The sequence below is a fragment of the Mustelus asterias genome, unplaced genomic scaffold (assembly GCF_964213995.1).
Source record: "Mustelus asterias unplaced genomic scaffold, sMusAst1.hap1.1 HAP1_SCAFFOLD_1542, whole genome shotgun sequence".
NCBI classification, from domain to species: Eukaryota; Metazoa; Chordata; class Chondrichthyes; order Carcharhiniformes; family Triakidae; genus Mustelus; species Mustelus asterias.
Genome location: NW_027591487.1, coordinates 30736 through 43622, shown reverse-complemented (window position 1 = coordinate 43622; position 12887 = coordinate 30736). Strand labels below are relative to the sequence as shown.

The window sequence follows — 12887 nt, the reverse complement described above, 5'->3', positions numbered from 1 at the left end:
CCCCCCCTTACCCAACTCCTGGTCAAGATTCCAACCCTTCCCCCACCTCATCCCTGACCACGATATGGCAAAAATAATTGGGATCTGGGTCGGAATTCTCCGGTCTCGCATGTCCCGTCACCCCTGCCAGCGGGAATGGAGAATTTGGCACTCATCCAAATCTCCATGCACAGCAGCGGGACCGGAGAATCCCAACCGTGAGCGAGGTTGGAGAATTCCGACCATGGTCACTCATTTTGTTGCTGTTTATGGGATCTTGCTGTGTGCTATATAGCCATTACATATGCCAACATAGCCGCAGTCATTCCACTGTCCATGTAATTAATTTCTCCCTTCATGCTGCGGGGACAGCGGTGTGAGATGTAATAGATACAAGCCTTTGGTTTTAATTTTGTTGAAGTTATCCAAAATCTTTCGCCACACTACCAGATGGACGTGGAAGTTTTGGAGAGAGTACAAAGATGGTTCACCAGCATTTTGCTTGGTCTCGAGGGTGTTGGCTATGAGGAGAGTTTGAATAAACTAGGATTGTTTTCACTGGAAAGACGGAGACTGAGGGGAAACTTAAAGTTTACTTATTAGTGTCACAATAGGCTTACATTAACACTGCAATGAAGTTACTGTGATGGAGGTCTACAAAATTATGAGAGGCATAGACAAGGTGGATAGTCAGAGGTGAAAGTGTCAATTACAAGGTGGCACAGGTTCAAGGTGAGTGGAGGAAAGTTTAAGGGAGATGTGATGGGGAAGTTATTCACGCAGAGAGTGGTGGGTGCCTGGAACGCGCTGCCAGAGGAGGTGGTGGGAGCAGGCACATTAGCCACATTTAAGAGGCATCTGGATGGGTACATGAATAGGGAGGGAAAAGAGAGATACGGACCAAAGAAGGGCAGAAGAATTTTTTTTTGTAGTTTAGTTAGGGCATCATGATCGGCACGGGCTTGGAGGGCCGAAGGGCCTGTTCCTGGGCTGTACTTTTCTTCGTTCTTTGTTCATTCTACCTTTCGATTCACCGGCCACTTAGTACGTAAGAGAATTCACAGCCATCTTGACCCGTTGGCACCATGTTCTTCCATGTTACTTCAAATTAAATGGAGCAAAACCCTTTGTTAAAAGGGAAATTAAATAAACTTGTTATCAATCATGAAGCGTGTGTTAACTTCTCACTTTCTGGTGCCTTTCTCTGTGTTCTTTTCAAGATAGAGCCAGTCTTTATTAATACGATACAAGATCCTGAATCATAGAACATTCTCGCAGAATAATGGATTGAATAGACCAGCAAGTCTGTCCAATCTCCCTCTGCTGATCACTCCCCGTAACCATTAATATTCCTTTTCAAATAAGCATTGATAATTCCCTTTTCAAAGAAAGAATGGATTCTGCTTGAGCAACAGTTTGTGTCAGAGAATCCCACATTGTAACTACCTGCTGAGTAAAGAGCTTTTTTTCTAATCTTCCCTTTAATTCTTTGTCTGATTACTTTAAATGTCTACACTCTTTTTGCAATCGCCCCAGGCAGTGGAAATAATCTGTCACTATCCACTTTCGCAAAAACTTGCCTCCTGATTTCCTCAGTGAATAAATCCTAATTTTTCACATTTCCCTGTCCCTCAAATCAACTGTAAAGGTTTCACGCCTTGTGTCTCAATGCACCCATGCTTTCACTATCTCTGCAAGGGCGGCACGGTGGCACAGTGGTTAGCACCGCTGCCTCACAGCTCCAGGGACCTGGGTTCGATTCCCGGCTTGGGTCACTGTCTGTGTGGAGTCTACACATTCTCCCCGTGTCTGCGTGGGTTTCCTCCGGATGCTCTGGCTTCCTCCTGCAGTCCAAAGATGTGTGGGTTAGGTGAATTGGCCATGCTAAGTTGCCCCTTAGTGTCCTGGGATGTGTAGGTTAGAGGGATTGGCGGGGTAAATATGTGGGATTCCGGGCCTGGGTGGGATTGTTGTCCATGCAGACTCGATGGGTTGAATGGCCTCCTTCTGCACTGTCGGGTTTCTAAGGAGTGTGAAGGAATACTCTCCACTTGCCTGGATGAGTGCAGCTCCAACAACACTAAGAAGCTTGACAGCATCCAGGACAAAGCAGCTCGCTTGATTGGCACCCCATCCAACACCTTCAATAGTCAGTCCCTCCACCACTGTTACACAATGGCAGCCATGTGTACCATCTACAAGGTGCACTGCTGCAATTTGCCAAGGCTCCTTTGACAGCACCATCCAACCCTGTGACCTAAAGGGGCAAGAGCAGCAGGCAAATGGGGGCACATTCGCCTGTCCACTTACTAGTCACACACCATCCTGATTTGGAAATATATTGAGTCAAAATCCTCAAACTCCCTCCCTAACAGCACTGTGGGTGCACCTGCACCACATGGACTGTAGTGCCTCAAGTAGGGCAAACAGTGGTTAGCGCTGCTCTCTCACAACACCAGGCACCCAGGCACAATTCTGGTCTTGGGTGACTGTCTGTGTGGAGTTTGCATGTTCTCTCCTTGTCTGCGTGGGTTTCCTCCGGGTGCTCCGGTTTCCTCCCACAGTCCAAAGATGTGCAGGTTAGGTTGATTGGCCATGCTAAAATAGGTAAATTGTCCCTTAGTGTCAGGGAGAGTAGCAGTGTAAATATGTGAAGTTATGGGGATAGGGCCTGGGTGGGATTGTTGTCAATAGGCCGAATGGCCTCTTTCTGCACTGTCGTGATTCTATGACTCTTCTAAGGCAGGTCACCATCTCAAGGGGCAATTAGGGATGGGCAATAAATGCTGGTCTGACCAATGATGTCCGTATCTTTTTTTAAATTCATTCGTGGGACATGGGCATCGCTGGCTGGCCAGCATTTATTGCCCATCCTAATTGCCCGAGGGCAGCTGAGAGTCAACCACATTGCTCTGACTCCAGAGTCACATGTAGGCCAGACCGGGTAAGGATGGCAGATTTCCTTCCCAAAAGGACATGAGTGAACTAGATGGGTTTTTCCAACAATGGTTTCATGGTCATCAGTAGATTCTTAGTTCCAGATTTTCTTTTACTGAATTCAGATTCCGCCAGCTGCTGTGATGGGATTTGAACCTGGGTCCCCAGAACATTAGCTGAGCTCCTAGATTAATTGCCCAGCGATAATACCACTGAGCCATCGCCTCCCATGAACATATTATTAAAATGCTCTGACCCTTCAACCTCCTGCCCGTGAACTCTTCATTCTTTTGATGCCAACATTTTGCACAACCCCTGTCTTTCACCCAGCAGCTGAGGTCTTTGATGAACTGACCTTTCATAGAATGCATAGTGTTTTCATAGAATCCCTACAGTGCAGAAGGAGGCCATCCGGCCCATCGAGTCTGTACCGACCATAATCCCACCAGGCCCTATTCCTGCAACCCCACGCATTTACCCTGTTAATCCCCCTGACACTAGGGTCAATTTAGCATGGCCAATCAACCTAACCCACACATCTTTGGACTCTTTATAGTTTAGTTAGTCTCACAACACTAGGTTAAAGTCCACTCACCCGATGAAGGGGCAGCGCTCTGAATGCTCGTGCTATCAAATAAACCTGTTGGACTTTAACCTGGTGTTTTGAGACTGCTTAATGTGCTGACCCCAGTCCAACGCCGGCAACTCCACATCATAGTTTAGTTCGAGCATCATGATCAGCACGGGCTTGGAGGGCCAAAGGGCCTGTTCCTGTGTTGTACTTTTCTTCTTTGTTCATTCTACCATTTGATCCACCGGCCACTTAGGATGTAACAGAATTCACAACCATCTTGGTAAGGGGTATAGTGCGGAAAACCGATCCCAAGGTGTTTTGCCGAATTGTAAAGAGAAATGGACGTTGGGCATAAACAAAGAAATGGCTAAGTGGATCTGAGAGTGGGGTGACAGGAAGCTCATTGAGGTGAGTTTTGATGAGCGCCCTAGATAAAGGAAGGGAAGTTGAGGGACGTCGCGGGGAGGGGGAAATTCCAGGGAATGGGGTTACTTCTCTCTGGTCACATCCAAGCGAATCTGTTCCATTGCTTTCATATCCTCCCTTTGTTTGGGTGTCAAAGAATGGTCCTCAACGTGGCAATTAGTTGCTGTGTCGCCCTGAAACTCAACACTGCAGATGCTGCAGATGGGAAATGAAAACAGAAAATGTTGCAAATACTCCGCACCTGTGGAGGGCGAGACAGAAGGTCACATTTTAAGTCCTAATCTTTCATCAGAATTGGATAAGGGTAGAGATGGCAGCAGGATGTATGAGAAGAGGCAGAGGAGAAAAGGGAGGATGGAATAACAGGAAATGCCTGTGATAGGGTTGGAGGGCAGGGGAGGTTAAACGACTACCGTGGTGATGGGTACAAGACAAAGCTCGACGGTAATGGGACCAGTAAAGAAACAAAAGATGTCGAGAGGAGATATAAATGGGAATAACAGAATCATTAGACCAACATGTTCAGTCTAATAACAAACCTTTCAATTACTGTGACTGTCAAAATCAAAAAGAAAGAACAAAAAACAGGTTATAAAGTGAAATAGTTGAACTTAATAAGTGTGTCAGTATCTATTTATTTTTCTCTCAAGTTGGCTTACATTAACACTGCAATGAAGTTACTGAGAAAATCCCCCAGTTGCCACACTCCGGCGCCTGTTCGGGCACACTGAGGGAGAATTTAGCATGGCCAATGCACCTAAGCAGCACATCTTTCGGACTGTGGGAGGAAACCTACACGGACAGGGGGAGACTGTGCAGACTCCGCATAGACAGTAACCCAAGCCTGGAATCGAACCCGGATCCCTGGCACTGTGAGGCAGCAGTGTTAACCACTGTTGCAACCGTGCCGCCCCAATGAACTCTTATCTTCACTTTACTTGACCTCTCTCTTGCTGCCATATTAATCTACCCCCTGCCCCTTTTAATTCTGAACCGATGTTCGCCATGAGTAATTCATGCAATCAGCAAGGGTGAACTCTTAACACCATGGTCATTGCAAGACGCAATGTAGGAGCGGAACAATCCTTCCTTTCAGACGGTAGCTAAGGTATGTTGATCATTGTGACAGGAGGGGTGATCGGCCATTGGACTAAGATTCATTCTGGGTTATCCTTTGCACATTGGGTTGTAAATTGACAATCAGTCTCCTTGTAAACCTCACCTAGAACATTCTCAAGGGGCTGGGATTCTGGGATTTCTGATCCCGAGGGTGCATTGAGAATGGATTTTAAAAATGCAGAGGTGGGGTAGTAGCAGAAGGAAAGGTAAAATAAGCCACATCTGATATAGGAACATGGTCATGTACAAGGGATGTCACTGGGCTAGATTCTGGAGGCCGAGCCTAACTCTCTGGGGACACGGTAGCACAGTGGTTAGCACTGCTGCTTCACAGCTCCAGGGTCCCGGGTTCGATTCCCGGCTCAGGTCACTGTCTGTGTGGAGTTTGCACATTCTCCTCGTGTCTGCGTGGGTTTCCTCCGGGTGCTCCGGTTTCCTCCCACAGTCCAAAGATGTGCGGGTTAGGTTGATTGGCCAGGTTAAAAAAATTGCCCCTTAGAGTCCTGTGATGCGTAGGTTAGTGAGATTAGCGGGTAAAATATGTGGGGATAGGGCCTGGGTGGGATTGTGGTTGGTGCAGACTCGATGGGCCGAATGGCCTCCTTCTGCACTGTAGGGTTTCTATGATTTCTATGGGTTCAAATACCACCATGGCAGTGGGGATATTGATTAAAATTGATTTTAAAAATTTAAATGAATTGGAAGCCATGGAACCATCACTGATTGTTGAGGTGGCCCACGAGCACCTTGTCAAGGGCTTAGATAGTGATGCTCATATCCTGAGAATGCATAAATTAATGGAAAAAAAAACTGATTCAGTAACAATCTTTCGAGAATGAAATCTGCCATCTTTAGCTGGTCTGGCCACAGAGTAATGTGGCTGATTCCTAACTCCTCTCAAGGGAACAGTAAAAAGTCTCACAACTCCAGGTTAAAGTCCGACAGGTTTATTTGGTATCACGAGCTTTTGGAGCGCTGCTCCTTCATCAGGTGAGTGGAGAAGTGGGCATGCATAGACAGAGACACAATTGCAAGATATATGAACCCAACTCTCCACCCACCTGATGAAGGAGCGGCGCTCCGAAAGCTCGTGATACCAAATAAACCTGTTGGACTTTAACATGGTGTTGTGAGACTTTTTACTGTGCCCACCCCAGTCCAACGCCGGCATCTCCACCTCAAGGGAAATCAGTGATGAGCGACAAATGATGTCCCTGCCAACGATGCCCGCGTCTCATGAAAGAATAAAAACAATGGGATGGTATAAAATATAATGGTCCTAATCCAGTCCTGCAAAATGTAGATCCTTAATTGCATAGTATTGACAGCACAGACACAGGGCATACAACATAACACGTCCATTGCCGATCTTTATGCTCCACAGAACTGTCAGTGCCTGATACGCATGGGGCTGATCACAAGAGCTTAACAGTGGGAGGCAGGAGTAAGCTCAAGGAGAGATGATGCTAGACAGGATTCGACCACAATGAGCACAAAGGAGTATTTTCACGCTTGGAGTTCATTGTGAAGTGCAGCCAAATGCAATCTTCAAGATTCGCTGACCGTATTTCATGATCTCCAACGTTCCTCACAAAAAGGACCCGTTCCAACACATTTGTCACTGCTTGTCCGTTGATCTTGTACATAGTAACTGAATTGTTTCTTCATAAAGTGCGTTTGTTCTATTGAGGTTCCTAAGTGGATGTAATGGGTCGCATTCCAACAAAGGCAGCCGTCTGAAACAGAAAACACAGGGAGTTGAGATCTTGTGCCATTGTTAGAGCGGGGGCGGGGGGGGAAATCTGCAAGTATTTCTTTAGGCAAAGTTCGGTGAGAGGCAGGAGAATAAGTGAAACGAGACATGGCGACGTAACTCAGCCCCCAGTATTTACTCTATCTACTGGTGCTGGCGCAACTGCATCTCCATCGGGGTGCTGGGCGAGGCAAGTTTGCAAAGGCAGTGTTCACTACAAACTGCGACACAATCAGTCGTGATGGTGAAACGTTGACAAGAAGTGCGTGCCCTGGTAAGATCTTTGACATGTTACTATTTAACCACATGTTGCAGTTGGGGAGTCAACCGAGTGTAGTTATGGAACCAGAGAGTCATGGAGTTTAGAAGAGTGAGAGGGGATCTCATAGAAACTTATAAACTTCTAACAGGGTTAAAGTTTAGAGTTTATTTATTAGTGTCACAAGTAGACTTACATTAACACTGCAATGAAGTTACTGTAAAAATCCCCTAGTCGCCACACTCTGGCATCTGTTCAACTTCTTAGTTTAGTTCATTTATTAGTGTCACAAGTAGGCTTACATTAACCCTGCAATTAAGTTACTGTGAAAATCCCCTAGTTGCCACTTCACCGCCTCTTTGGGTACACTGAGGGAGAATTTAGCATGGCCAATGCACCTAACCAGCACGTCTTTCAGACTGTGGGAGGAAACCAGAGCACCCGGAGGAAACCCACGCAGACACGGGGAGAATGTACAAACTCCACACAGACAGTGACCCAAGGCCAGAATTGAACCCGGGTCCCTGGCTAACCACTGTGCCGCCCCATGTGCCACCCTGCCGCCCAGGGTTAGACAGGGCATACGGCATGCTTGCCTTCATCGGCCGGGGTATTGAGTTTAAAAATTGGCAAGTCATGTTGCAGTTTTATAGAATCTTAGTTAGGCCGCACTTGGAACAAAGTGTTCAATTCTGGTCGCCACACTACCAGGAGGATGTGGAGGCTTTGGAGAGGGTACAGAAAAGATTTACCAGGATGTTGCCTGGTTTGGAGGGCATTAGCTATGAGGAGCGACTGGAGAAACTTGGCTTGTTCTCACTGGAGCGACGGAGGTTGAGGGGAGACCTGATAGAAGTCTACAAGATTATCAGAGGCATGGACAGAGTGGCTAGTCAGAAGCTTTTTCCAGGGTGGAAGAGTCAATTACTAGGGGACATAGGTTTAAGGTGCGAGGGGCAAGGTTTAAAAGAGATGTACGAGGCAGATATTTTACACAGAGAGTAGTAGGTGCCTGGAACTCATTGCCGGGGGAGGAAGTGGAAGCGGATACGGTAGTGACTTTTAAGGGGCGTCTTGACAAGTACATGAATAAGATGGGAATAAAGGGTTATGGTCTCCGGAAGGGTAGGGGGTTTTAGCATGGTCGGTGCAGGCTTGGAGGGCCGAAGGGCCTGTTCCTGTGCTGTAATTTTCTTTGTTCTTTTGTTCTAGGGTAGATTCAGAAAGAATGTTCCCAATAGTGGGGGAGTCCAGAACTAGGGGTCATAGTTTGAGGATAAAGACCTTTTAGGACTGGGGTGAGGAAAAAAATTTTCACTCAAAGAGTGGTAAATCTGTGGAATTCACTGCCGCAGTTGTGGCCAAAACATTGTGTGATTTCAAGAAGAAATTAGACGTAGCTCTCGGGGCTAAAGGAATCAAGGGCTATGGGGGGAAGGGGGGATCAGGATATTGAATTTGATGATCAGCCATGATCAGAATGAATGGTGGAATAGCCTTGAAGGGCGGAGTGGCCTACTCCTGCTTCTAGTTTCTATGTTTCTAATCGCAGTATCTCTACAGTGCAGAAGGAGGCCATTTGGCCCATCAAGTCTGAACCAACTCTCCAAAAGAGGTCTGTATTTCCTGGATTGGGAAAGATGAGAGGTGAAACATCAAAAAATTATGAAGGTTCTTGACAGGTTGGAGACTGAGAGGGTGGGCGCTCTGACTGCGGAATCTAGAACACGAGGTTGCGACCACAGAATAAGGGGTCAGCCATTCAGGACTGAGATGAGGAGAAATTTCTTCACTCAAAGGGTTGTGAATCTTGGGATTCCTCTAACTCCAGAGGGTTGCGGAAACTCGGTTGTAAAGTCAAGACAGCAGTGAACGGATTCTCGGGAGGGAATTAAGGGATATGGGGAAGAGCAGGCAGATGGGAGTGAGGTCAAAGGTCAACCGTGATCTTGGTGAATGGCAGAGAAGGCTGAAGGGGACAAATGGCCTGCTCCTCCTCCTCCTCTATGTCCTAATCAGGGGTGAAGAGTAAATGCTGGCCTTTCCCGCGAAAATGACTCCGAAAAGTGGCCGCACCACATCATCATGGCGTCTGAAGTAATTTATGTGTGTGAGCAGCACTGAGAGATTTGATGCGCTGTTTCTGCACGGTTTTATTTGCCTTTTTCTTTGAGTGGCAGTCGGTGTCCAAAAGTGGACCAGGTGAGTTGCGGCTGAGGAAGGAGTCGAACGTTTGGACGGCGGGTTGTTGGCATTTCCGAGACTGTGGGCATTTGTCTGGGTCACTGGGTAGTCGAAGGCAGTGGAGTGACTGGGATGGTGAAGCCAATATCTATGCACTGCTGGTCTTTTACACGCACAGAGAGACACTTCCAAAGTTTATCTAATTTGTTCTGCTTCATCTCTCGTAGGCACGGCCTCTTATCTCTGCATGGTTTCCACCGGAATGTGGAACCCTAAGGGTCCCGATCTTAGCAACTGTACCTCACACTGGGTAAATCAAGTGGCTCAGAAGGTTTGTTCTTGTGGTTTTATCTTGCTTAATCGGCCAACCAGCGGTGATTAAAACCGAGTGCGGCGGGTTCAATTTGAAAGAAATCCTCACTGACGCATCAGCCTTTTCAGGGCATTTACACAGCGCCAGCTGAGAGCTAAGTAAAGACCTCATCAATACGGCATCCTCAAATGACTGCTAACATATGCAGCTGTTAGGTATCCTTATAACTAAGAGTTTAAGAGAAAAAGAAACACACACACACACACACAAGTTGCCTGTTTTAAGGATCAAAGAGGCATTGTGGGTAATTATCCTCAGGAACTAAGTGACCTTTGGCTTTCGTGTTTGGAGACTTGAGCGCCCAGTCTGGTTGCCACTGGCAACCAATTTGCGGTTTGTGAAGAGATAGACATATTAGCTTTCTTAGAGGTGGTGCAGTGAGTAATTGGGGATTCAAAGGGTATTTGTGTAGCATCCCTGATTAACATGTGGGAGAGGATGTTGCGGCAGAACAAAGGCTGCTGTAAATAGATTTGTGTCTCCTTTATCGGTTTCGGAGTCATTTAATTTTGACATAATGCCTTTCCTAAATGGCAAAAGTGGGTGAGAAAATGGCCAGATGATTTATTCCGTCGCTGGAGCTCAGCCTGCGAGTTATTGCCGGCGATCTTATCACACGACTTTCCCTAACACACTTGTGTCAGATGCTGTTTTAATTGAGACAGTAGCCTTAATTTAAACGGTCAGTGCCTCTCTTCATGTGGAGGGAACGTGGAATTCAATACAAGTGCATTAAGCATTTGCAAATTTAACCTTGTCAACAGTGATCTCCAGGCTTTTAGTCTTTTTTTATTTAGCTGAAGCTGTAAACAGTTCAAATAACACCAGCGCTCGGAGAGCTGGAAGATGTTGCTAGTACACGGCAGCCCCACAACATATGAGAAGCCGGCTTTATCCGGCAAAAGGTTTGACGGTCAAAATGTTAGACCTTCAGCTCTTTTCTTACTGCATATTTCCAGCCTTTCATAGAATCTTACAGTGTAGAAGGAGGCCATTCGGCCCATCGAGTCTATACCAACCACAATCCCATCCAGGCCCTATCCCCATAACCCCATGCATTTACCCTAGCTGGTCCCCCTGACACTAAGGGGCAATTTGCCCGCCTGATCAGTCCTTTGATATCTTCCTGCAGTTTATAGCTTTCTACCTCATTGTCAAACATACGGACATTGCTGTACCATTGTCAAACTTCTCAGTGATGTTCGCCAAGTCAAGAGATCTGGTACTCTGAGCCCTACTGGAAACAGTCTTACAATCAAGAGGTGATGGCCAAGCAGTATTAGCGCTAGACTATTAATCCAAAAACTCAGCTAATGTTCTGGGGACCCGGGTTCGAATCCCGCCATGGCAGATGGTGGAATTTGAATCCAATAAAAAAAAATCTGGAATTAAGAATCTACCGATGACCATGAAACCATTGTCGATTGTCGGAAAAACCCATCTGGTTCACTAATTTCCTTTACGGAAGGAAATCTGCCGCCCTTACCCGGTCTGGCCTACATGTGATTCCAGAGCCACAGCAATGTGGTTGACTCTCAACTGCCCTTGGGCAACTAGGGATGGGCGATAAATGCTGGCCAGCCAGCGACATCCATGTCCCATGAATGAATTAGAACAATCTGAAAAAAACAATCAACAATTACCCTTTTCTCTCTGCCACTGAGCTAATTGTGGATCCAGCGTGCCACTTTCTATTAGATCCCACGAGCTTTTAATTTTCTGATGAGTCTGCCATATCAAAAGCCTTGTAATAATCCATGTCGACTGCATCAAATTCACTGGCCTCATCGTTGTGACCTCAAACAAAAATGCAATCAGGTTAGTCAGAGTAACTTCCCTTTAACAAATCACTGCTGACTGTTGTTGATTCACCGGTGCCTTTGACCGTGGCTGTAGAGGTAGCCAACTCTTCACAGACCAAGAATTAAGCCTTGCCACTTTTGTCAGCCAGGCTGCTAATTTCTGCACTGCGTCGGGGTGGTCATGGAAGAAGCTCTGTTCAAAGGGCAGAAGCAAACATGAATAAGAGCAAACCCAGCAGCGGGCAATCGTCAGCTCGCACCTTCCTGCATTGCCCCCCTCGCAGTGAATGTGAGTCACTCAGGCAATTCCAGCTCTCTGCAAATTAGGATCGATGTTCCCTGCCAATGAGTGCAGTGCAACGTGACTGAATAAGCCACTTAAACTGTGCCGCGCACTCCTGGCACCAAACTGATGACTGGTCCTCGACACAAGGTCCTCAGGCCAAGGAGTTGCCCGTGGGTCGCAGCAGGTGGATTACCATCAGCCCTTAGTTAACTGTAAATGTTTCTGTCCCCACAACTGCAGCAGCGATCAATTAGGCAGCAACAAGTTACCAGACATGGGTGTGCGGTTAATGGAAACTTCAGAGTGACTGCTCTCTACGCATTATTGAGGAGCCCTGCTTAGAATATGTAATTTATGATTACAGATTAGGAGCGGAGAAAACGCTGCCAACCTAGCAAATGAGCTGGCCAAGCATACCAGAGGACCAATTTATGCGGGAGACGTGAGCTCATCAGTTAGATTGATGGAACAACTCGTCGACATCTTAGACGCACAGCTCCAGGAACTGCGTCCCAGTGAGAAAGACTCTGTGGGCCGCAGTTTTAACAAGGTAAGGCCAATGGGCCGTAAAAGCATGGGGCAGAAAGCAAACGGCCCCTCTGGCATTTGTTGGCGGCCAGAGGTGCCCCCTTTTTCCCGCACGTGCCTGCGGGCATTATGGCGTGCAGGAGGTGGAAAAAAGTCGGCAAGATTCTGCTGTCTCCTTAACCTTACTAACCCTTTGTGTTTTGTTTCTTTTCTGTGTTGAACTCTGCCTCCTATGATTGGATAAGCTCCAAAAAAGAGAGAGGACTTGCAGGGCATACATTAAGGTAGTTCACCTGTGGCGTCGCTTTTGCTTTTATTGCCCTCCCGCAGCAACCCCCCCCCCCCTCCCCCCACCACCCGCACCCCTCAAAGACCTTCGAGACCATTCCTTCTCGCCTTGCGAATGCGTTGCATGAAGCCCGCCCCCCTTGCACTGCTGCTTACCCCCTTCCCCCTGAATCTTGGTTCCTGGATTTTTGAAATGTATGCAAGCACCTCCGTCATCCGTCAAGCTATTCTTTGTCGCTGTTTGGTTGGCTGTGCTTCCTGGTGATGTGGTACGTGTTTCTGGCTGAAACTTGTCTCGCCTCTCTGCGGTTCAGGGAGCCCTCCGGAGTCATTTCTACATTGCAACTGCACTCTCAGACCAAGAGGCAAACTTGTTGTT

General features: G+C 47.1%; 1 protein-coding gene across 1 annotated transcript in view; it reads left to right on the top strand.

Annotated features, from left to right (window-relative positions):
- LOC144488411 (adhesion G protein-coupled receptor L2-like) overlaps window positions 1–12887 on the top strand; it is a gene marked incomplete at both ends in the record, with an annotated part of 83165 nt that overhangs the window by 43024 nt on the left and 27254 nt on the right. The window contains 3 exons of the mRNA XM_078206485.1: window positions 9459–9562; window positions 12057–12242; window positions 12466–12504. Of these exons, the coding sequence (XP_078062611.1) occupies window positions 9459–9562; window positions 12057–12242; window positions 12466–12504 (329 nt within the window). The remainder of the gene's footprint in view (window positions 1–9458; window positions 9563–12056; window positions 12243–12465; window positions 12505–12887) is intronic.